The sequence below is a fragment of the Physeter macrocephalus genome, chromosome 15 (genome assembly GCF_002837175.3).
Source record: "Physeter macrocephalus isolate SW-GA chromosome 15, ASM283717v5, whole genome shotgun sequence".
Classification (NCBI taxonomy): Eukaryota; Metazoa; Chordata; class Mammalia; order Artiodactyla; family Physeteridae; genus Physeter; species Physeter macrocephalus.
Genome location: NC_041228.1, coordinates 33454686 through 33481190, shown reverse-complemented (window position 1 = coordinate 33481190; position 26505 = coordinate 33454686). Strand labels below are relative to the sequence as shown.

General features: G+C 38.0%; 1 protein-coding gene across 6 annotated transcripts in view; it reads left to right on the top strand.

Annotated features, from left to right (window-relative positions):
* FZD6 (frizzled class receptor 6) overlaps window positions 1-26505 on the top strand; it is a 37357-nt gene that overhangs the window by 5738 nt on the left and 5114 nt on the right. For 4 of the 6 annotated variants that reach the window (XM_028500651.2, XM_024129983.3, XM_028500650.2 and 1 more), the window contains 4 exons: window positions 17872-18068; window positions 20021-21038; window positions 23874-24022; window positions 25216-25644. In XM_028500651.2, coding sequence (XP_028356452.1) covers window positions 17872-18068; window positions 20021-21038; window positions 23874-24022; window positions 25216-25644 — 1793 coding nt within the window. Of the gene's footprint in view, window positions 1-5435; window positions 5591-9875; window positions 9953-17871; window positions 18069-20020; window positions 21039-23873; window positions 24023-25215; window positions 25645-26505 lie in introns of those variants that run through there. The other 2 variants (XM_028500649.2, XM_007122539.3) reach the window with 2 other exon arrangements.

Sequence of the window (26505 nt, the reverse complement as noted above, 5' to 3'; positions counted from 1 at the left end):
AGGGAGTGTTCTAATTTCATACTCTTACATGTACCTGTCCAGTTTTCCCAGCACCACTTATTGAAGAGGCTGTCTTTTCTCCACTGTATATTCTTGCCTCCTTTATCAAAGATAATGTGACCATATGTGCGTGGGTTTATCTCTGGGCTTTCTATCCTGTTCCATTGATCTATATTTCTGTTTTTGAAAGGCACTAATATTTTTATGTGGTTTACATATCATCCACCTTTGATCTGCCTGAGCCTAGTTCTAATAAAATACATCAGTTGATATCCTCTATGTTCTTTGCCATTATTAGCTTGACACATGTTTATTTTGAATTTATTCAAAAGATTAGATTTTTTAACCATTTATATTTATTTATATGGAGTGAAAGAATTAATCTTTTGATTGGACCATTGTATTATAAACAATATGTGTCAGCTTTCTTTTCAAACATTGTACTTTAGTACTTAATCTATAGTCCAGTCAAATACTAAATTATAACTGAATATACCTCAGCTTTTACTTTTAAAAAGTGTTTTATAGTTTCTCTAAAGAACTGATTGTGTTTTACACTTCCAACCCAACTGCCTTTGGCTCCTGCTGGTCCCAGTTGAATTTCCAGTGTTTACTATGAATTAACATTAGGATGAGGGGCTGAAGAATTATCTGATGATTATGGCAACCAATTGTGCCTTCTTAGCTACCAAGAATTTCATGTAAGTCAAGAGATCTATTTCCCTCCTCTCTTATGCCTTAGTTTTCATTATGTGTGATGGTTATCCTGGTTTATAGAATTTATAACATTTGTGGTCATTGCTGATCTGTGATTATATGAGATGGTTTAGGGCAGTTGTTGTCAAACTTTCGTTCATAGACCAGCAGGTTGTGAGCTTGTTAGAAATGCAAGTTCATTGACGCCATCCCAACCTACTGAATCATGATCTGTGAAAGTAGAGCTCAGAAAACTGATTTAACAAGCTGTCCAGGTGTTTCTTATGAGCGTTAAAATTTGAGACCAGTGGTTTAGAGCAGGGAACGCAGACATTTTGTGTAAAGGTAAATAATAAATATTTTTGGCTTTACAAAACATTCACTCTCTGTCACAGCTATTCAACTCTTCAATTGTAGCCAATACAAATGAGTGTGGATGTTTCAATAAAACTTTACTTATAAAAACAGATAATGCATCACTTTTGGCCCACAGGCTGTAGTTTGCTGAACCCTGGTTTAAAGTACTTGAAAATGTTCTTAAGGATCACACACATAAAGCATGTAATAAAAATCATTATTGTGCATTCTTATTAATATGTTACCATATGTGTTATGTGTTATTTTCTTTCCAGATAAGTTTTAAGTCAAATTTATCACAAACCAAAGGATCTGACTGAGATATCCTGGTCCTTTAGTTTTGTTTCAGAGATTGCTTGAAATAAGGGACTTTGATTTTTTTCCTTATTTTATTATCTGAGACTGAAGTCATTTGTATTATTACAAAGAGTTAATTTACAATTCTGAATAGTAACTTGGCTTTGTAATGAAAAGGATGTTGTACAGTCTAACTCTCCCAAGTGGAAAAACAAATGGTTGCTGGTTTTCCATTGTGTTGCTTTTTGTTTCATATCTAGAGCATTGTTTCTCAAATTGTGAGGTTGATGTCCCTTGAGAGACTGATTTCATCCAGAAAGAGCTGAGACTGATCTAGGGAAAATGGAGACCAGAATTTTGTATTTTTCTTTTTGAATTGCCTTCATTAAGGCCTAGGCAAAGCTAAGTCATGTATTGTGTTTGGAACAGCATGTGGTTGTTCTACTTTTGAACAGTCTAAAGGGAAGTGAGCCAAAAAAAAAAAAAAACAAACCCCTTTCCTTTCCACCTGTTAATATGCACTAGTAAAATGTCTCTAATCAATTAAAAATAAAGGGATGGAGAAAAACTGTATAAACAAACTTTAAAGAAAAAATCTGTTTCTATTGGTTTTTAAACATATTCATCTGCTTTTAGATGAGTCTAGTGGACCCCTTCCTTTCCTCCTTATTCTCCACTCTTCTACCCCATACAAAAGGAAAGAAAATGTTTAGTGTGACTAACCTCTTTATTTTTCAGGGAAGACTTTCTGAAAATAGGTTTAATTATTCTGAAAGTAAGCTATTGAGTCATTTAAAATGAAATACATATAGAAAAGTATTCCAGATCAGTTGTGTGTATAGTGGCTACTGTTGGGTTTTAAATGTAGAAACTATAAACTTAACCTTCCTTTCTGACATTGTACTGCAGTAGTAGGGAAAGTACCTTGACTAATTCTGAGTCTACAGAATCAGGGTTAGACCTGTATGTGAACAGAGGACAGTATTTCTCCTGGGAGTCTCTGCTGATAGGCACAAAGTCCCTAGGGTCATTCCTTGTTATTCCACAGTCTGGGATATTATTAGTTATGCCTTCAGGAGAGCCTGTCCACAAAGAGACATGGTTCTTTTAGACCATGGGAAGACTGTTGTGTTGTGATTTTTTCCATTCCTTGAGAATGTGGCATGTAGATAATGAAGTTTTATTACTCTAGTTTGTATATATGTATGTATTCGTTCATTAATGTTTGTTGAATGTGTACCTGCATGTGAATTATAGTTTTTCAAGTTACAAGTTTTCTTCAAATAAATTCGCTGCCCCTTTCTTTCTCTCTCCTCCTTCTGGGACCCTGATAATGCAAATTGTTAGTATGCTTGATGTTGTCCCAGAGGTCTCTTAAATTAAACCGTCCTCAATTTTAAAAATTCTTTTTTCTTTTTTCTATTCAGCTTGGGTGATTTTCACTACTCTGTATTCCAGTTCACTGATCTGATTCTCTGTATTATCTAATCTACTGTTGATTTCTTCTAGTGTATTTTTTATTTCAGTTATTGTATTCTTCAGTTCTGTTTAGATCTTCTTTATAATTTCGAACTGTTTATTAAATTTCTCACTCTGTTCATCCATTCTTCTCCTGAGTTTGTTGAACATCTTGTGATCATTGTCTTGAACTCGTTATGTGGTAGATTGCTGATTTCCACTTTACTTAGTTCTTCTTTTGAGGTTCTTTCTTGTCCCTTCGTTTAGAACATATTGCTCTGTTTCCTCATTTTGCCAAATTCCTTGTGTTTATTTCTATGTATTGGGTAGGTCAGTTATGTTTCCCAATCTTGGCGAATTGGTCTTATGTAAGAGACGTCCTGTGGGACCCAGTAGAACACTCCCCTCTGGCCACCAGAGCTGTATGCTCTAGGGGTGCCCACTATGTGGGCTGTGTGGGCCCTTCTGTTGTGACAGGGCTAACAACTGTGAGCACCCTGGTAGGTGGGGCTGTTCCCCAGCCCTGCTAGCTGCAAGTCCCTGCCTTGTGTGGTGGCTGCCAGAGGTAGTGGCATCCACTTACCACTAATAGGCTAGAGGGAGGACTCCAAGATGGTGCTTGCCAGTACCAGTGTCCTCGTGGTAGAATGAGCTCCCCAAAATGGATGCTGCCAGTGTCTGTTTCCCCAGGGGGAGTCCCGGCCTTCTGCCTCTCTGGGAGCCTTTCTAAGATCAGTAAGAGGCTCTGACCCAGTCAAATTACTGCCTCTGCATTGGGACTTGGAGTGTGTGAAGTTTTGCATGTGCCCTTTAAGAGTGAAGTGTCTGTTTCCTGCATCTCTCCAGCTCTTCTGTATGCAAGCCCTGCCGGCCTTCAAAGCTAGACATTCTAGGGGCTCATCTTCCCAGCGCAGGACCCCCAGGCTAGGGAGCCTGATGTAGGGCTCAGACCCCTGGCTCCTTGGGGAAAACCTCTGCAATTGTGATTATCCTTCCATTTATGGGTTGCCTACCCTGGGGAGTGAGTCTTGACTACTGTATTACTAACTCTCCTACCTGTCTCATTGTGGTTCCTCCTTTATAGTTTTAGTTGTGGAAAATTTTTTCTGCTAGTCTTCAGGTTGTGTTCATCAATAGTCACTCTGTAAAGCTGTAATTTTGGTGTGCCCGTGGGAGGAGGTGAGCTTACAGTCTTCCTAATCCACCATCTTGGCCACACTCTCTAAGTTACAAGTTTTAAATTAATTACTTCAGTGGACAGATTATTTTGCAGTACCAACCACTTACCATATATCTTTGTCTAATTTCTAAAGGAAAGGTCTTTTGGAGAAATAGTTTATAATTTGTAGTGCTCGCTAAGAACTACTTAAAAAATAACAAGTTTTCTGTTGTGGAAATAATGCAAATTTCTGTTTTTTATTCTTGTCTTGTATTCCAGGCCCTGGTTTGCATTTTCTAAAAAGAAGTTGACTTGCCTGAGATTGGTCACATTCATGATAATAAGTGGCAGAGTTTGTACCACTTGATTATACAGTAGTCCATTAACATTCTCAAAGAATTTACTCAACTCTCGTAACCACTTTGACAGTATTTGCTCTGTGAAGTGTAAACATTTAAGGACCCCTTTAGATCTTTAGTGAGTCTGTTGCCTACCTAAGGCACACCACTTTTTTTTTTCCAATCATTTTTTTTAAACTTCTTCACTTTTTCTCAATTTTCATTACTATCACTTTTTGGTGACATTTTAAAGTAAGAAATAAAGCTCTTACCACTTCTTGAGAGTTACTGTGTGACACCGTGGGTTGAAAGCACAAATCCTGATATGAGAATCAGATGCTTTATGGTCACTTGGCCTTGGTCACTAGTAAAGTGGGTTCTTCCATGTACCAGGGGGATTCTGATTCATGCTTCAGAAAAGTGACAAATGTCTATATAACCTGCATCTTTATTGCTAAGGGAGGCAAGGTGCAGGCAAGATACCACAAGCCCACTCTGCTTAGGCTTAGCTTTATGTATTTCTTAAAATCAAAATATTTTTCTTCTTTTGATCCCTCTCTATTAGCCTTTTAACCCAGAGTTTCTCTTCAGGATCTTATAGCACCAGCAACCCCGGGTCTATACTATGGTCCCTTGCATTATCATGTCATTAGATCATGGGGCGCTAGCTGGTGCGTTTTAAGGAAAAGGTGTAGTATGACAGAAGTAGGCATTCTGAGAGTGTGAGCAGTACGCTCATGCTGTCTTTAAAATCTACTCCGGCCACTTGAAGAGGGAATGATATTGGCTACACCTGATGTCATAAATAGGTGACTAGAAAACACCCAGTTCATGAGAGGTCTTGGGCTGATGATCTCTAGGTGTCCCATAGTTGTGTCCAGTGTCTACCAGGAACCATTAACAAAATCAAAGTGGAAGGTTCCTTTTATTTATGTAGGGTTAATCTCCTCATTGGTACATACCTATGGCCTCACCAGCTTTATGTCCTAAATATGATGGGCCAGCGTGATGTCCTGTGAAATAGTGATATGGTTAGAGTCTCTGGTCAAATGAAATTGAGGCACAGAGCTGAAGAGCTGCTATTACTCTAAGGCGGTGCTTCTCACACTCTGGTGTGCATCACAATCGTCTGAAGGGCTTGTTAGAACACAGATCACTGACACCACCTCCAGAATTCCCGAATCAGTAGATCTGGGGTGGGATGGAGAATTTACTCCTAACAAGTTTCCAGTGGGGCGTGCTGTTGCTGCTTCAAGGACCACGCTTTGAGAATGACTGCTCTAAGGCAAGTTGGGGAAGATGTGTTGCTGAACTTGTTAGGTGAAAGTAAATTCCTTTTGGAGGAAAAAGCATTGGCCAGATTAGAGCTTCATTATGTGTTGCCAAGGCTGTACTGATTTGCTATAGTTAAGAGACCACATCTGGAAAAGTACCTTAGCCATTTGATTAAGGTTGCTTAAGACAATGTATTAATAACATAGCCAGTTAAAATGGACAGGTGCCACCGATTACTACCCCTGAATCTGTTTTTGATGGTGTCACTCATCTCTGAAAGCCCTGTCTACAGTATTGCTTTTGATTTTCTATCATGGTAGAGGGAGACCTCTAATGTTTTTTGTTTTGCCACCTCAACCATAAAAATGTTTATCCAGGAAGCCAGTATGGTGATTGTGCTATTGTGAAATACAGCTATTTGAAGTATACACACCTGGGCTTGGGAAATTACACTGAGTTGCGTTTGGGATCTGTTAGTTTGCATCCTCCTCCGGAGTTGCCCCTGTGTAATCTGAAACTGGCCCCCATACACAGAGGGCAGGGAGAGACTGAAGAAGAGGCAGACCACTCCAGATAGGTAGGTGGCAGATTTAATAAGCAAGAAAACTTAAATACGAGGCTCGTCTTGGGTGGCCACAAGATGAGCAGATCTCCGTACCCGCCCGCCAGAATCTTAAAAGTTTATACAGAGGCCTTCACTGGGCTCAGTCACACATACCGTCCAGGTGGTCTCAGCACCACTTTACTATCTCAAGGCTGAGGCCTTGGGCAGCTTGTAGTGCGGGGAAGGCCAGTGGAACCTACCTTCACAGGACAGGAGAGGGGATGAGGAACTTCCGTTTGCCAGGGTCCAGCTCCTGGGTCGTGCCCTCTCGATTATCTCCTCCAACAGGGTCCCACCAAGCCCCTGTCAAAAGCCCAGTCTCTGAAGCTAGCACGTTGAATCTAGAATCAATACACTCCTATCAGAGTTAGCACCATCTAAAAGTTTGTTCTTTCCTCCATAATCCATCACCCTCAAATCAATGTAAATGTATAGTGTCTTACAAATAATGTATAATCCTTTTTTTCAGATTTAATTTTGACTTGACCCTCCCAGGGCATGGTGGGGTAGAACTCTTCTTATAGATTGAGACATTGAAGCGTGGTGGGGATGGGGTATGAGGCTATTTATTTGCTTCTTACAGAGTAAATCTTTCAGATGAGTGCCTCAACAGACCAGGGATGAGGGTCTGCTTTGAGGGCTGGGGGTTCAGAGTCCTGTGTGGGGACTCTGAACCTTGTCATGTATCCCCACTTCAGATCTTGACGTCCCACTGCCTTATCACAATATCATCGGATCTCCAGTGTGAAAGGGAAGCAAATGTAACTGATATAATTTGGCAACCTTCAGGATCAAACTGTGCCTTTGGTTTTCAACTTCAGCCTTGAAATAGTAAAGTGGTGCTGAGACCACCTGGACGGTATGTGTGACTGAGCCCAGTGAAGGCCTCTGTATAAACTTTTAAGATTCTGGCGGGCGGGTACGGAGATCTGCTCATCTTGTGGCCACCCAAGACGAGCCTCGTATTTAAGTTTTCTTGCTTATTAAATCTACCACCTACCAATCTGGAGTGGTCTGCATCTTTTAATCTTTCTGTTTCACTCCACACCTTGAGCCAAGAATTCAGGGATGCCAGTATGTCGCTCTCTTCCTAAGCCGAACAGCGCCCCTAGAAGCACTCACTTCAGCCCATAGTCCTTGAATACGTGATGGTCTTTATACCTTTCTCTGCTTGTCCGGCAGCAGCCACTCAGCCTTGTCTTCACTGGGCACATAATTCTAAGTTCTTTGAATCTAAGTGATTATAAGGATAATGCAGTTAGTTGTTTTTCTGCTGTATACCATGGGCTGCCAGATTTCCATCTTTAAATACTGACAGAATGTGTGCTCGCTTTTGGCCCCAGTTAGTCCAGAAAACCAGTTCTAGAATTCTTCCCATTTCACCGAGGTCACTTACAACTTGTTCTTTGTATAATTTTTATGCCAGTTGGTCTTCTTGGTTGCAAACAATAGAAACCAACTTTGACTAACTGAAGCAGAAAATGGGTGGATGTTGGGTAGCTTGTCGGATCAATGGAGAGGCTGGAGAACCAGGGAGAAGCAAAGAGAACCAGAACACAGCTAAGATCATGCCATAAGATCAGTCTGTCGCCAGTGCCAACGCCAGTGGACACTTCCTGAACCATTGTCCCTGGACACTTACTTTGGCACTGTGGGTTAATTATTGATCCCACTGCAACTGCCTCAAATAATCTGACTGTTCTTTTATGCAAGAATCTCAATACCTGGAGCATCCAGCTGGCCAAGCTTAGATTATGTGCCTCTGTTTTTGTTGTCAGGTTGCACCCCTGCATCTGTCGCATCCCACCTACTTTGGGATTCCCCAGAATAGGACTGCTGGGCAGATGGATATGGAAATGTTCACTGTAAAGCTCAGTGCAAGACAGAGTTAGTTAACTAACAAGGAGGAAATTTCATTGTGGTACCTACAGTTGCTTTGAAATTTATGTCCAGCTCTGCTATTCAAGTCTTTGTTACCCTCTTCATAAACTTTTTGAGCCATAAAGTGTCCTTAGAGACCATCCAGTAGTTCATCATGTTCATTTTACTGATGAATTCTCTGAGACTCAAAGACAGAAAATTATCTGCCAAAGATGACACCAGCAGTTAATGACAGAGCTGGAACCAGAATTACAATGCTGGCATTATTTCCAGCAAAGGATTATATAAAATACTCCACGTATTTTGGTTCTCACTGTCTATATAGCATAGTTTGGCTCTGCTCTTTTTCAGAATGGAGGTATAGTTTGCCTTCTTAATTGCCCTCTTCTTCCTTGTTCTTGCTAGTACTGATAGTAACTACTACAGGATTTCTACCAGGAACTGACCATTTTCTTAAAGGTTCCTACCTTTTATTTCTCTGAGTGTTAAAAGTGTAATCAACAGGACTATTTTAATTATTACTTAATGCTAGAATTTCAAAAGCAGCATTGATTTTTTTTTATGCTGTGGTTAGTTATTGGGTGAGTTTCTGAGCCTTGTTTGAGAATAAAATTTGAAAAGGAGAAATTCTTGCATGAGACCATGAAGGCTCTGGGTTACTGAGAGAGTTGAAGAAGGTGTGTCGTTCAGGGGAGGAGAGAGGGAACGGATTGAAGAGCCTAGAAAGTGTGAATCATTGCTCAGTTCATGGGTTTACATAGCACTTACCATGCCAAATACTAGTTTAATAATATGATATTCTGAGTATAAGATTAAGGACACAAGAAATGTCACAATGAGTCAGGTTAGTAGTCTTTCCATCTCAGTCAAGGTTTGGTTTCTGAGAATGATACCTAGGACATTTTATGGAAGAACATAAAAGGTTCCTGTCAAGAATTTTATTTAAACAATTAGGGAAATATGCTCATTCTGTTTTTTTCAGCCATTGGGATGAGTTCAATACAGGCTGACTATCCATTATTTAAAGTGCTATTATTTGTTCTAAAATTACCTGTTCCAGGGAATTCCCTGGTGTCCTGTGGTTAGGACTCCAAGCTTGCACTGCAGGGGGCACGGGTTCGATCCCTGGTCAGGGAACTAAGATACTGCAAGCTGCGTAGTGTGGCCAAAAAAATTTTTTTTTAGTTAGATAGATAGATAGATAGATAGATAGATTGATTGATTTTAAAAATTACCTGTTCCAGAATTACCTGCTTCAGGAGGTACATGTATCATCTGAATATGATAAACATAGTTTGAGGTTTTACTGTCTTTGATTAATGTGTCCTATGATCATTTGTTGAGTTTTGTTTCATGTTAGAAGATTCTCAGTCCTCTTTTGATATCCTTCTTCCCCTTCATTCTTATTGGCATTCTTGCCTGTCTCATGCTTTGGGGAAGGGTAATTTTCAGGGAGAGTTGGGTGGCAACTTAGTATCAGGGTTACAGAGGACAGATCTGGAGTCATTTGGACCCAGGTTCCTATCCTGGTTGCCACTTACTACTTATGTGACCCTATGAAAGGTACTCTTAGAGCCTCAGTTTCCTCATCTGCAAAGTGGAGATAAGAACATCCCTCTCAGGGACTTCCCTGGTGGCACAGTGGTTAAGAATCCTCCTGCCAATGCAGAGGACGCGGGTTCAATCCCTGGTCCAGGAAGATCCCACGTGCCGCAGAACAACTAAGCCCGCGGACCACAACTACTGAGCCCATGCACTGCAACTACTGAAGCCTGTGCTCCACAAGAGAAGCCACCGCAATGAGAAGCCCGAGCAAAAAGAACATCCCTCTCACAGGATTGTTGTAAAAACAACTGGTATATGAGAAAGCACAGTGCTTAGTTTATGGTAGGTGCTGAATAAATTTCATTTATCATCAGTAGCATTAGCTCAGGAATAAGGGCACTTAATTCTAATTTAGGCTAGATTTGGGGATTTCAGTAACAATTTCAATGAGAAATTGGATTTCATTTTCTCACTTGTAATCTGAGAAAATGGATTAGCTCAGTAATTTTCAAACTGTGATCTCTGGAGGTGCTTTGAGGTCACTGGTGGGGAAGGGGAGCAGTGAGAGGTGTCTCAGAGGGAGGGCTTCCTGTTCAGCGGGAGCAGCTGTGCTTTTATTTATTTACTATATTAAGCTTCTTTGTAACCTCTTAGTTAAAGAAACTATTCCTTGGCAGAATACACACACACATTTTAAAAACAACAGTCTTAAAAGTCTACTCAGGTCCCTTCCAAGTCTAAAAAAATTTCTTTATGTCTATTAGTTTGCAACGGAGCTTGAATATTAGTGACCCACACTAGATCTGATCTGAAGACATGTTTTGTTTGTCCTGTACATTATTTTAAATGTTCATAGTAAAAAATTTTTAAATTTGGAGATTCCACATACAAATCCAGGTTCTGTTTTCTTATGAAAAATTGAAATACCTAACAGCTCTGTGCTCCCACTCTCCAATAACAGTCCACGAGAACTGAGTAGCAGCTGCTCCCCAACTACTCCTGCTGTCTCATACCCTTCTGAATTTATCTGCCTAGCCACTGAAGGTATTTGAGTTTTCAGCATCTGATTTATCCCTGCAGATTGCATGGACAGCAACGTTATTGGATTAACCAGTGTTGGCACTCTAGAAGAATTAAACAGAAGATGTGACTTGCCATGTTTGCCCCATAAGAAAATTGTTCTAATATAGCAAAAAGTACATGTGTTACTTTCATTTTGTCTGCCCTGGACAATAATAGTTCTTAAGTGCTGACCATCAATTTATTTATAGCTATTGTAGAATGGCTTCGGAGTTAGAAGAATTAAACTGTGTTTTAATTACTTCCATCATAAGATTTGATTTCCAGACACTCAAAATTTGTAGGAACTAGGCTTACTTGGAACAGGAAACAAAGAGGTAAATGCTACCATTTGCCCATGCCTCCCTTTATTCCACCTCAGTCTGAGAGGAGGATACTCATACAAGCTGGGCGTTCTCCCCCTCCAGACAGAGAAAATTGAGAAAAGTACCCTACTGTTTGCTCTCCAACAGGCTCTTTTTAGGTGGCAAAGGTTTAGGCCTCAGCACCATTCAGATAAGGGAGATACAGTGTACAACCGTGGCAGCCCTGTCTTTGCTCAGTCACTTTGCCCCATCAGGGCAGGGTGAATTCTCCACTGGTCCAAAGTCCTCCACAGCTCTTGTCCTCTAATTGTTGGGTGTGGGTTCTGTATGTGCCCTTTAAATGAGACTTGTTAATTGTAGTATTGTAATCACACCTCATATTTACTTATTAATCTTTTTTTGTCTGCTTGGTCTTTCATTTACTAAGAAATATGAATTGAAATTTCTGATTGTGATCATGGAATTGTCCACTTCTCCTTGTAGATTTGTTGCTTTTCATTTTACATATTTTATGCCATTTTATTAGGCATATGCAGTGCTCAGCAATGCATTTTAATGTATATCTGTTGCAGTTTATCTAGAATCTGAATGTTTTGTGGCCAGAGATATTTAATTGGTCACAGTGCTGAAAATAGAAGTCCTCATTCTATTTATTTTTCAGAGATGTCTCAGTGTTCATAGCTCACTGATGAGACCCTTCCCCTGTTCTTTGTACAGCTATAGATTTTCTTTTTTATCTTTAAACATTTTCTCACATTTCAGTGGTATTTGGAAACAAAGAAGACAATATATAAGTTCAGTGCATTGATTCAGATTTTTGAATCCAGTTTTTCGTCTAACTCTATATGTTCTCTTTGGATAATTACATTCAATTATTTCAGTTACTGTTTTTATAATGATGACTTCCACATCTATATCCTTAACCTAAAGTCTCTCGCCTGCAGAGCTCTATTTGTTTAACTTCCTGTTAGTAGACATCCACACTCAAATGTCCCACAGGCACTTCATACTGTCCATCAACAGGTGAATGGATAAACAAGTTATGGTATAGCCATACAATAGAGTACCACTCAGCAATTAAAAAGAATGAAGTATTGATACACAGAACAACAGGATGAATCTCAAAATGATGCTGAGTGAAAGAAGCCAGACAAAAAAGAAAATATACTGTATAAATTTATGAAAAATTCTACAAAATACCACTCTTTAGTGACAGAAAACAGATCAGTGGTTGCCAGGGAACGTTACAGGTGGGGGAAGAGGGTGTTGATGAGAGGGGAGATGAGAGGAGAGATTACCAAGAGGCAAGAGGAAGCTTCTGGTAGTGATGGATGAATTGTTACCTTGATGATGGTAATGGTTTCAAAACCCATCAATGTGTGGACTTTATACATGTTCAGCTTATCATACATCGATTGTACCTGAATAAAGCTGGGAAAAAACCCTCATTATTAAAGACTTTTAACAGAAAAACAATAATCCCTGTCCACTGCTCTCTATCCCCACCCAGTCCTCCACCCCAGTGGCAGCCACTTTGAACTCTTTTAGGTGTTCCTCTGCTACATAGGCCATATTCTACCTAATATGCTTAGTGTGTTATTTGGATTCATCAGTTTAGAACTTCAGGCAGTAGACTTTTAGTCTTTCCTTCATTATGGTAGTTGATAATATATTTCTCTTACTTTACCACTTTACTTCTCCTCTCAACCTCCTAATACAATTATTTTTTCACTGCTGAATCAAGTAGTATACTTTGATTGCATTTATTTCCATAAAACCTCCCCCCCCCACGTAGTTAATACAGCAATTGCATTTTTCCCCATTTGCTTTGTTTTCTGTGTACCTATGGTTAATTTTTTTTTAGATTTCCCAGCAGACCTGTTAGACATATAGCAGTAATTATCTCAGATGCTCAGAATATCATATAATCTGTCAGTTCCAATCCCGCACTCCCATCCCCTTGGAGATCTTCCTCCTTCAGCTGTCTGTCCTCCTATCAATATGCTCTGACTTCTTTCTGGTCTAAACGCGTAGCTGTTGTGCTGTGGCTTCCCCTTGCCATGCTTAGTGTTGGATCAACTAATTCCCGAGTCCCATGTCATTTTCCTTCCTAGTTTATTCATGTACTCCTTCAGTTGGTTTTAGGAATACTACATCCTCTAGTTGCTTCCTAAAAAAGCATATTTGAAAGTTAAAAATTTTGCTTCCTTACAGGGCCAAAAAGGTCATTATTTTACTGTCACCTAAATGTTTGGTTGGGTATAGCATTCTAGGTTGAAAGTAATATTCCTTCAGAATTTTAGAAATTATTTCTGCATTGCTTTCTAGCATCTGATATTACCAAATAGTCAGAATTTAATTCCTTTGCATGTGACCTGTTTCTTTCTATCTGGAAATATTTATGATCTTTTCTTTATCTTGATGCTCTGAAATTTTTGGACATGCCTTGTCATTGTTCATTCATTGCTCTGGATAGTTACTATTTATTCAGTAAATATTTATAGAGAAATCACTCTACACACACACAGTTCTAGGCACTGTGGATACAGCAGTAAAAAAAAAATAGATAAAATCCCTTCCACTCATGGAATTTACATTCTAGTGGTGAAGGCAGAAATTAAGAAATAAACTAGTGAACATATAAACTAGTAACATAATGAAATGTCACATACTGATAAGGACTATAAAGAAATACAAAACATAATAATGGAACTGAGAATGACAGTATAATTTTTTATGTAGGGTGGGCAGGGAATGCCTCTCTGAGGTAACCGTTGAGCAAAGACCCAGTTGAGCAGAGACACAAGCCATGTGACTACCTGGTGGAAGAGTGTTCTAGATGAAGGGAACAGCAAATGGAAATCCTGAAGCAGACATATACATGGAATGTTGAGAAGCAAAAGGCCAGTTTGGTGGCAATGGAGTAAGAAAAGGAGTTACGAAATGAAACTGGAGACATCGCTAAGGGCCAGGAAATTTAGGGCCTTATAGGACTTGGTAAGGACTTTGAAATGTTTTCTGTTGGGGTCTTTTGAACAAGGACAAACTTGCATTTTAAAGAATCACATTGGTAGGAGTATGGATTGGTACAGAAATTGTAAGATTAGCAAGAGTGGTAAGTAGTGAGACCTGTTAGGAGGCTATTTCAGTAGTCTAGGTGAAATATATACTGGCTGAGATGTAGTAACTTAATAACAGTGAGAAATGGTCACATTTGAAATATATTTTGGAAGGAGAGCCAATAAGATTTGCTGATGGATTGGATATGGGGTGAGAGAAAGAGAGGACTAGAGGATGAATGTTTAGATTCTTGGCCTGAGTAACTTGGTGAATGGTGGTACCACATTACTGAGATGGGGAGACTAAGGGAGTGTTTGGGGGATAGGGTGTAGTGGGTTTGAGTTGTGTTTTGGACATGGTGGGTTTGAGATAATGTGTTGACAGCCAAGTGGAGTTGTCCAGAAGGCAGATGGTCATTCAAGTCTAGGGTTCACAGGAGAGATGGAGGCCAGAAATAAATTTGTGAATCCTTCATGTATAGTTGGTATTTAATACCATGATTCTGGATTAGTTTCTCCTGAGGAGTGGATATACATAGGGTAGAGGTCTCAGGATTGAGCCCTGGAGCTCTTCAATATTGAGACTTGAGAAATGGAAGAAATCAGAAAAGGAACAGACAGTGAGATCTGTAGAAATTCAGGAAAATGCATATTCTAGAAGCCAATTGAAAAAAGTGTCTCAGGAGGAGGACAGGATCCCACTGTGTCAAATGTTAAAGAGTTGAGTAGGATGAGGACTCAGAACTGACCCTTGGATTTGACAATTTGAAGTTTATTGGTAACCCTGACAAGCTGATTCATTGAAGTATGGGGACAAAACCTGATTGGAGAGTGGGCTCAAAAGGAAATGGAAGAGCAGAATTGGAGAAAGTGGGTCAAGAGAACTGTTTTCAGGGTTTTTTCTATAAAGAGGAAGAGAAAAATGAAATAATAGCTGGGTGGGGGTGGGAATGTGGAGTCAAGGAAAGTTTTTTTTGTTTTCTTTAATTTTTGGCTGCACTGGGTCTTTGTTGCTGCATGCGGGCTTTCTCTAGTTGCGGCGAGCGGGGGCTACTACTGTTCGTTGCAATGCGCAGGCTTCTCGTTGCGGTGGCTTCTCTTGTTGTGGAGCACGGGCTCTAGGCTCACGGGTTTCGGTAGTTGTGGCACTCAGGCTCAATAGTTGTGGCTCACGGGCTCTAGAGCACAGGCTCAGTAGTTGTGGTGCACAGGCTTAGCTGCTCCACGGCATGTGGGATCTTCCTGGACCAGGGATCGAACCCGTGTCCCCTGCATTGGCAGGCGGATTCTTAACCACTGCGCCACCAGGGAAGCCCAAGGAAAGATTTTTTTTTTTATGGTGAGAGATAATAGAGTAAGTTTGTATGATGGGGGAATCACTGTAACACAGAGGGGGAAATTACTGCAAGAATAGGAGACAGGACAGTCACCAGAGCAAAGTCCTTGACTAGACAAATGGGAAGAGATCCAGTGTACAAATGGAAGACTTGGTTGGTTAGGAGTTCAAGCTGTTCAACCATTGAAATAGTGAAGGCAGAGAATGTGGATAAGCTGCAGTTAGGTTTGGTACCTTTTGTGAGAGAATAAGGAAGTTGTCTTCTGATTATTTCTGATTTCTCAGTGAACTAGGAACAGAATCATCAACTGAGAGGATGGGGTGTGGAACTGGAGGTTTGAAAAAAGAGGAGAATGTGAGAGAGATCTCTGTTAAAGAGACTTCATTGACTGACGTTTTACCCCAGAAATGTTTTAGTAGCAGGATTGCAGTGTGCTGCCAACCTTTTCAGTGTGGAAACTGGTATCCTTCTGTTCTGAGAAATGTTCTTAATTTCTTCTTTGATAATCACCCCAACTCGCATTTTCCTTGTTTCTTTCTGGAAGTCCTTTAGTCAGGAGTTGGACACTTGGAGTGATCCTCCTATTTTCCATCTCTTCCTTCAGCTTTATCTTCTAATCCTGCTATAGAGTTTTAAATTTCAGCTATCTTACTATTTTTAAATTTTCCATAGCATCTTATTCTTTTTTAATGGAAGCGATAGCTTCTCACTTAAGTTATTCAGGGTTTTGTTTGTTTTGTGATTTGTTTTCTTCTGTTCCCTGCATAGTCTCTATTTCCTCCAAATTTCCTTTTTATCTGCTTGCTTGTTTTGGTCTCTGTCTTTCATGATGCTTTCTTCAAATGCATGATGATCCTTGGCTGCCCGTTCATGTTTGTGGGGCCCTGAAAAGCTCTGTGTGCATGAATGGGACTGGTCACCAGTGGGCTTCGTGGTAAGGTGAGCTTGAGGTTGACTAGCTTTTTCATTGTCAATGTGTAGAGAGAGGTCTTTTCTCCAAGACTTGGGTTTTTTCAAAGATTGGGGATGGTAGGTATATGCCTGTTTGCCAGCCTTTTGGGAATAGAGCAGGAAAAGAAGCTGAGGGCTTCCTGTTTCTGTAGGTAGACTCTTACTCAGTCCCCCTTTCGTCACTGTGGATTGTACTTCTGCCCTGCTCTGTGCCCGATACCCAAGTGCAGAACGTCTCTAGTGCCATCTCTTCTGGAAACATCTCTGGTAGAATGCGGTGATCATCTGGCTGCGTGGGTGGGGATGGGGGTGACATAGTGAGGAAGTAATTTGTAAACATTCCTCCAATTTTAGCCTTTTATGCTACTTGGTGCTTCAAAGAACTGAGACTCTCAGATTCTTTAGGGCAAATCAGCTCATTCTCATGTGAATCCCTCCACTCCAGCTTTGTCCCGTTAAGTGACTTATCACTCCTCTAATAGCTTTCTGTCGCTCAAAGTTTAGGGCTTTCTTTTTTGTTGTTTTGTTTCATTTTTGTTCTTTGGAAAACTCAGATATGCTAATGTAGTTTCTCTTGTTCACTTACTAATAGATTACTACCTTTTTTTTCTTTATTGTCATGTTACTAAGGAAGCAAGGAGGAGCGAAAGGAGATAAACATATGTGCTCAATCTACCATGTTTTTCCAGAACCTTTCCCCACTCTCTAAAGGGTAATCACAATAACTAATATTTATTGAGTACTTACCTGTATGCCAGACACTGTTATAAATGCTTTACATTTATTAACTTAGTATTCATAATGATCTTATGAGACAGGTACTGTTATTATTGCCAGTTTACAGATGAAGAAACTAAGGCACAGAGAATTTATGTAACTTGCCAAAGGTATAAAACTAGTAAATGTGGAGCTAGCATTCAAACTTAGCTGTCAGACTGTAGAGACACCTCCTGCTTACAACTCTCCCATAGTATCCCACTCCTTATTTTTAAATCCAGGCAATTTAGCATGTCATCCATGCTCTCCGTGATCAGGTCCAGAGAACTTCTCCAGTCTCATCTCTCTCTACTCTGTCCTTGACTTTACCTCTTTGACCTTATCTTGTAGTCATACTGGACTTCTTGCCCTGAATTCTCCATGTTCTTGTGATCCTCATACCTTTTTTCATGCTGTTCCCTCCACCCCAAACATTCCTTTATTCTCTGGAATGCGCAGTAAAGTGTTAAGGTATTTCAGCATAAACTTACAAATTAAATATTTGTATGATCTATTTCATCTAGCAATCAACTCATACTTTTGATTTGTTTTGATTTAGCATGTCTTCTTGAAAAATGCATAGTTGAGTAAAATGATATTTCACTGTGTATTAAGGGTTCTTATGTCTAACTAAAAATTATCTCCTCAAATTTGATTATATTGAGAGTGAGATTTAAAGATTCTTTTGGAGACTAAGTGAAAAAGTATATACTAAAAAATTCATTTGTTATATAAAATGTTTTCTAATCTTATCTTACTGTTTTTCTTAATAGCTTTTTCTTCCTCTTGCAAATCTGGAATGTTCACCAAATGTTGAAACTTTCCTTTGCAAAGCTTTTGTACCAACCTGCACAGAGCAAATTGATGTGGTTCCACCCTGCCGTAAATTTTGTGAGAAAGTGTATTCTGACTGCAAAAAATTAATGGACACTTTTGGGATCCGATGGCCTGAGGAACTTGAATGTGACAGGTAAATTATGTTTTCAGCTGAAAGCTACTGATGATATTTCAATATTGGTATTAATTTTCCAGAATATTAGTGACAGGCTTTCATTATTTAAGTCAACAGCTGTTTACTGCACACTTAATATATATTAGGCACTTACTATATATCAACACTGTAAACAGTGGTGAGCAAAACCAGACTTGGTTCTTGTTTTCAGGGAACTCACAGTGGGGTGGGAGGAACAGAGAATAATCAAATAATCATAAAAATAAATGCAAAATTACAACTGTGTTAATACAACAAATGAGGGTGCATAGTTCTATGAGAATGTGTGATGGTGCCTTTGCCCTAAACTGGGGAGAAATGGGCCTTATTATCAATTCATGGACCTTTTTGCATCTGTCTTGATTAATTACTTTTATCTCCTATTCTCTAGACATTGGGAGCTTGTAATTTGAAATATTATACTAACATAATGACACCTCATATAATAAATCTGGGAAGGAAGGTGGCTCTCTTTTTGTTCTTTATCTGTAGACTGAAGAAACTACAGACCCTTGTGGAACTCATACATTTCTGGTAGATACATAATCACTTTCCAGAACAACTTAATACATAGTAAAGGTGAAGATGCTCATGCCATACATCTTAGGAGATCCCCTTCTATAGAAACTTTTTCACAAACAAGGAATTGTATGCAAGAATACTTATTGTAGCATTATTCGTAATTTTTTTTAAATGAGAAAAAGTCTGAAAGTCCACTGTAAGAATAAGTAAATTGTGATGTACTTACACACTAGAATACTACTATACAGTTATAAGATGAATGCAGTTGACCCACATCTGTCAATATGGATAAATCTAAAAATTATAGCATAAATAAAAAAAGTATGATGTATATAGCACAATGTCATTTATATAAAGTTCAAAACCTGTAAAATAATACTATATAACATTGTCGTTGGAAAATAACAAAATAAAATATTTAAAAATGCATGAGGAGAATTAAAAACTGAACTTGTAGTAATGAATATTTTGGAAGAGAAAAGAGAATAGGACCAGAAAGGGGTCCAAACTGTATCTGTAATGTTATATTGCTTTATTTAAAAAGATATAAAACAAAACTGACATACTACCTTTTGAAAAAGCTTGTAGATACATCTGTGTTGTTTTTATGGGCATATGTTTTATTATTTTCTATTCTTATCTAAAGCATATTTCAAATGCTTTCTCCTTAAAAACCTCCACTAATTTCTAAACTATGTAGATCCTCCAAACTAATTCTGGTGTGTGGAGATAACTCAGTGATAAAGTTCTGCACAAAACAGCAATATCCCTTTCTATCACTCCGGTCTGCCCATAAACAAGGGAGGCAAACAGCCACACTGCAACAAAATGGTGATGTGAGTTAAGCTGGTCCTCAGCCTTCCTCTTCTTGCCCTTCTTTATGAACTTAGATATCACTTGAACTCTGTCCTCTCCATCCGGGAAATTATCTCATTTCAGTCATTTTAGTTGTCATCACCTTACTATGTGGCTGATCTACTTTGCTCATGGACGCTAGAAAATAAAAACTAATTTCCCCAAGACATATTTCAAATGCTTAAACAGACAAGCCAGAATTTTTTTGTCTAGAGAATACCAATCAAGATAAATTCTTTCTTAAGTACTTAGTCTTGAAACCAGAAATTATTTAACAATTATTAATTGATTGTTTTCTGAGTAAGGGAGTTTTCATGTTCACTTGCCTGATACTTAATATATTTGTTAGTGTGTTGGGGCCTCATTAACACCTACAAGTTTTTAGTCAACTTCAAAACTTTCTCCCCAGCTCTAAAGCTGTAATCTGTTTAAGCTCGTATGTCTTCCCATCAGTTATGAATGCATAAGGAAATATTTTATAGTTGGAAAGCAGAGTATTAAAATAGTGACTCAAAAATGTCAACTTTATGTATTATTTTTTAAAATCTTTACAGATTACAATACTGTGACGAGTCTGTTCCTGTAACTTTTGATCAACACACAGAGTTTCTCAGTCCTCACAAGAAAACAGAACAAGTCCAAAGAGACATTGGATTTTGGTGTCCAAGGCATCTTAAGACTTCTGGGGGACAAGGCTATAAGTTTCTGGGAATTGACCAATGTGCACCTCCATGCCCCAACATGTATTTTAAAAGTGATGAGCTAGAGTTTGCAAAAAGTTTTATTGGAATAGTTTCAATATTTTGTCTTTGTGCAACTCTGTTTACATTCCTTACTTTTTTAATTGATGTTAGAAGGTTCAGATACCCTGAGAGACCAATTATATATTACTCTGTCTGTTACAGCATTGTATCTCTTATGTACTTCATTGGATTCTTGCTAGGCAATAGCACAGCCTGCAATAAGGCAGATGAGAAATTAGAGCTTGGTGACACAGTTGTTCTAGGCTCTCAAAATAAGGCTTGCACCGTTTTGTTTATGTTTTTGTATTTTTTCACAATGGCTGGCACTGTGTGGTGGGTGATTCTTACCATTACGTGGTTCTTAGCTGCTGGGAGAAAATGGAGTTGTGAAGCCATTGAACAAAAAGCAGTGTGGTTTCATGCTGTTGCATGGGGAATACCAGGCTTTCTGACTGTTATGCTTCTTGCTATGAACAAAGTTGAAGGAGACAATATTAGTGGAGTTTGCTTTGTCGGCCTTTATGACCTGGATGCCTCTCGCTACTTTGTACTCTTGCCCCTGTGCCTCTGTGTGTTTGTCGGGCTCTCTCTTCTTTTAGCTGGCATTATTTCCTTAAATCATGTTCGACAAGTTATACAACATGATGGCCGGAACCAAGAGAAACTAAAGAAATTTATGATTCGAATTGGAGTCTTCAGTGGCCTGTATCTTGTGCCATTAGTGACACTTCTTGGATGTTACGTCTATGAGCAAGTGAACAGGATAACCTGGGAGATAACTTGGGTCTCTGACCATTGTCGTCAGTACCACATCCCATGTCCTTACCAGGTAAAACCTATCATTTGTGTTATTTCACTATTTAATTTTAACATGGCAGATGTTCCCTGGAAATATCTTTGATTAGTCATGACCATAAAATTAGATTTCAGGTGAGAAAATCCAATAGACAGAGGGAGTTGTTTCCCTACGCCTCCGTTGACACTAGGGTAAGTGTCCCAAAAGTTCTTTCCTGAAGTTTTAGCTTCAGTTACAATAGTAAAGTGCCTCCTTTAGCTATTCTTTTAAAAATTAAATTGGATTGCAAAGGCAGATGAATAGTACTGCAGAACAGAATCAGAAGAACAGGTCTTGTCATAAGGAGAAAAAGAGAAGTAACTTGAAGGATTTCCCTGGCGGTACAGTGGTTAGGACTTGGCGCTTCCACTTTAGGGGGCCAGGGTTCAACCCCTGATTGGGGAACTAAGACTCTGCAAGCCGAACGGAGCAGCCAAAAAAAAAAAGAGAGAGAGAGAAGCAGTTGTTTTTAATTCTTCAGTTAGTTGGGGAAACCCTTATTTAGGTTTATAATAAAATAGTATATATCATCTTATACTTTGCTTGTATATGCTTATAAAAACAATCTTTATGCCGAAACCACCCTGTCATTTCTTATGACAAAACACACAATTAAAACAAAATACGTTTCATATGTTTCTGATCCTTCTGGTTGGATTAAAGTGGTGATTTTAAGATTAAAAAAAATATATCTGAAAATAGAAAATCTCTTAAAGCATTTTAGTTGAGTTTTTTTAAATAGAAACTTTGTTTTTAATAGATTTTATACATTTTCTTGAATATTTATATATGGCATTAACTAATTGTATTGAGTGTGAGTGCTGTCATCACAGTGTATCAGATCAAGCAATGTGTGGGCTGAATTATTTTACATAATTTATATTCTAGAAAATTACTGCACTGTAACAGTGAAATCTATTTTACATACTGATATGTGGGGATAATGGTTTTACTTGCCTTACATCCTGTCTATAGTGTGTTATCCATTGTCTGTTTTTACTATATGATTAATAAGCGAGCTCTCTTAAAGTGATACTGCTGTATTAAATGTCTCCTAGATTCCTCAGTATTTTTGGCAAACTAAGGGGGGAAGGCAACTGTTACATACTACTAAAAAGTTTAAGATATATGATTTTTTATTATTTTTTTTTAATTAATTAATTAATTAATTTTTATTTTTGGCTGTGTTGGGTCTTCGTTTCTGTGCGAGGGCTTTCTCTAGTTGCTGCAAGCGGGGGCCACTCTTCATCGCGGTGCGCGAGCCTCTCACTATCGTGGCCTCTCTTGTTGCGGAGCACAGGCTCCAGACGTGCAGGCTCAGTAGTTGTGGCTCACGGGCCTAGTTGCTCCGCGGCATGTGGGATCTTCCCAGACCAGGGCTCGAACCCATGTCCCCTGCATTGGCAGGCAGAATCTCAACCACTGTGCCACCAGGGAAGCCCAAGATATATGATTTTTTAAGATTACGTTTCATGTAAAGAAAGAAACGATATTATAAGATAAAGTGAGAAAATTCTAATCTTATAGTGGGGAAGGACTTTATGATATAAAATGCAGGAGCTATAAAAGAAAAGATTGCTAAATTTGACTAAGGAAAAAACTTTTTTCAGATTCTGCATGGCAAAAAAACCCGCCATGATCAAAGTCAGGAGACCAACTGGGAAAATTTATTCACACATCACATCATAATTGAAGGGCTAATTTCCTTATTTATAAAGAGTTCCTATAGATCAATAAGAAAAAAACCAACAATCTGATATAAAAATGAGAAAAGAATGTATAGAGGGGTCACAAAAAAGGAAAATAAAAAAGCTGTTCTTAAACATATGAAAAATGTTATAAGACAGATGCAAATTAAAGTTATAATAAAATTATATTTCTGCTTATGACAGGTTTTATAACCACTATATTGATGAAACTGGCAAAATACCCGTTCTAGACTTTGCTGTTCAATTAGTTCAACCTTCTGTGGAAAGCATTTTGATAATATCTGGCATTTAAAATGCTCATACTCTTTGATCCTGTCCTTCTGGGAATTTATCAACAGCTCTGTTCACAAATGTGAGAAATTACATACATACAAAGATAGTCACTGCAACATTATTTGCAATGGCAATAGGTTGGAAATAACCTGAATATCTATTAGTAGGGATAGCTGAATAAATTATAGTTCATCCACAAAATGGAACAGGCTTTAAAAAGAATGAAGTGCTCTAGAATGGTCTCCAAGAAATATTACTAAGTGCAAAAAGCAAGATATAATGCATAATATATAGTATTTTGATACTTGTAACATTTAAAAAATAATATTTGAAAGTTTATGCTTGAAAGAAAAGTATGATTTAATTTTTACAAAATTTCCACATTTTTACATTTTACTGATACTTATTTTGCTCTAAGTTTTTGTAACAAAACATCAACAATGCATAAAGACTCTAAAATAGTATGTTGTTATAATGAGTTTAAATGTATTTTTTATAGATTATAGTGAAGGAAAAGATAAATATTGAGAGGCAGATATTTTGGCAATTATAAGAAGCTGCTGTACTCATAGGAAAAAAAAATGCCAGATATCAAGCCAAGATGTAAGACGTCCTTCCTAAATATATTTAATAAGTATTTTTCCCTTTCTAGCTATATATTTTGATAAAAGTTCTTTGTTCAGAACTTCTATATTACACTTAAAGCACTTTTCATATTATGTTATATCAAACATTTCATAATAAAACAAACTGATTTATACTTTTTGTTCAAGTTTTGCATTGACTGTATAGACTTTTCTCCACTTTAAATGTATCACTAAAATTCTTATTCATTACATTTTTGTAGGCAAAAACAGAAACTCGACCAGAGTTGGCTTTATTTATGATAAAATATCTGATGACATTAATTGTTGGCATCTCTGCTGTCTTCTGGGTTGGAAGCAAAAAGACATGCACAGAATGGGCTGGGTTTTTTAAACGAAGTCGCAAGAAAGAGTAAGAATCTATTGAATTATCTGACATTGTTTTACAATAAACAGATCAAATGCCAAATCCTTGTACTGGAGTTTCATTATGTCAACTGTTGTTTCAAGTTGAAATCTTTTTCATGGAGAGATATACTTTATTTTAGCATTTGTTACGATAGTCTTTGACATGTACTATTCTATTGAAATATGAATGAAAAGTTTGTAAAAAGTGCATTTTCTTTCCATGGCTTATAATATATCAAGTATTATTACTGCTATCATTAAGTTCATTGTTTTGGGTTCAGAATTTTAAATAATTTTATCCTTTTTTATCAATGTTGAAAGATGAAATGGGTCAAATATATGTAAGGCAGTCTATAGAGTATGATTCAAATGTGATGTACAATCATTACCTTTAAATTTTATTACACATAATACTGACTTAACATGTCACTTATTTGCCTTGCTTAAGATGGTAAAAATTTGAGCTTATGGAATATTCTGTAACAATATAGTAGATTTACATTTATGAGTAAATAGTTCATTTTGTTTATATATGTTATACATTGTGTACAATCAACAATGTAGTATAGAGTTTTTTAAACTGTTCCCAATTGGTTTGATTAATGAACTCTTTTTGTGGTAAAAATTTCAGAACCTTTTCACAAATAAGTTTTTGAAGTCTGAAGAATTGCATTTAACTGGACTTTAATTTTTTTGAACTCTTATTATATCTCTATCCTGTATCCTGTATTATATCTCTATCCCACACTAACTTCAGAATAACTTGCTATAACTTGAATGTTAGAAAGAAAACAATTGCATTTAAACAAAGACCATTAATTATATTCTGTGTTCTTTCTCTCTGGTTTACTTTCATATTTGATATATTTATATATGATACACATACAGATAATCCCCTACTTTATGCTGGTTTGAGTTTTCTTGCCCTCATCTTCTGATTTTGTCTATTTAATTTCTTTCTACTCTTTATGCTGACAAAAGCAACTAGCAGTGTATGCACAAAAAGATTTCATTTCATGGCAATCTACTTATGTCTCACAGTATTTATAATCCCAGATTTTATAAATAATGTAAATCATATAGATCATAACTTTAATGAATTAGGATTTTTGGCACAAGATATGTGATATGCTTTATGATTTCTGTTATAACACTTAACATTTATCAAGTAAACTCTCTCCTTGGATTTTCTTACAGTCCAATCAGTGAAAGTCGAAGAGTACTACAGGAGTCGTGTGAGTTTTTCTTAAAGCACAATTCTAAAGTTAAACACAAAAAGAAGCACTACAAACCAAGTTCACATAAGCTGAAGGTCATTTCCAAATCCATGGGAACCAGCACAGGAGCTACAGCAAATCATGGCACTTCTGCAGTAGCAATCACTAACCATGATTACTTAGGACAAGGAACTTTGACAGAAATACAAACCTCACCAGAAACATCAGTGAGAGAGGTGAGAGCAGATGGAGCGAGCACCTCCAAATTACGAGAACAGGACTGTGAGGAACCTGCCTCCCCAGCAGCATCCAGCTCCAAACCCTGCGGGGAACAGACCGACAGGAAAGGCCGGGCAGGCAATGTGAATGATAAGAGCAGTGTGTCTGAAAGTGCACGGAGTGAAGGAAGGTGAGCTTGGACTTTGCTATCTTAAACCGTGAATCTTTTGAATACTGCATTGCACATTTTTCATTAAAGCATGACATATCTGGAAAGAAAGCATTCTTTGAGATGACATGTCTATACACTTAATCCAAGGAAGTTTGGGTTTTGCCTATAAATGCTATTTCGTAGTTTAATTCTTAGCATTGAGAAGACCCTTTCATGTTTATTGTTCAAATAGAAAAGTAATGTTCCGTGGTAATTGTTAACAGTTACTTGTATATTTAGGGAAATGTTTAAGATTCATATAAAATACAGGCCATTAAGTTTCAATTAGTACTACATTATAGTACTGTCTAAAAGGTATTTGTCAGACTTCCCTAGTGGTGCAGTCATAAAGAATCCACCTGCCAACACAGGGGACATGGGTTCGAGCCCTGGTCTGGGAAGATCCCACATGCCGTGGAGTAACTAAGCCCGCGAACCACAATTACTGAGCTCTCTTGCCTAGAGCCCGTGCTTTGCAACAAGAGAAGCCACTACAATGAGAAGCCTGCACACCACAATGAAGAGTAGCCCCTGCTTGCCACAACTAAAAGCCTGCGCGTAGCAATGAAGACCCAACACAGCCAAAAATAAATAATAAATTTAAAAAATATATATATATACATATAAAATAAAGAGAAGCAAGAAGAACTACAATCCTGCAGCCTGTGGAACAAAACCCACATTCACAGAAAGATAGACAACACGAAAAGGCAGAGGGCTATGTACCAGATGAAGGAACAAGATAAAACCCCAGAAAAACAACTAAATGAAGTGGAGATAGGCAACCTTCCAGAAAGAGAATTCAGAATAATGATAGTGAAGATGATCCAGGACCTTGGA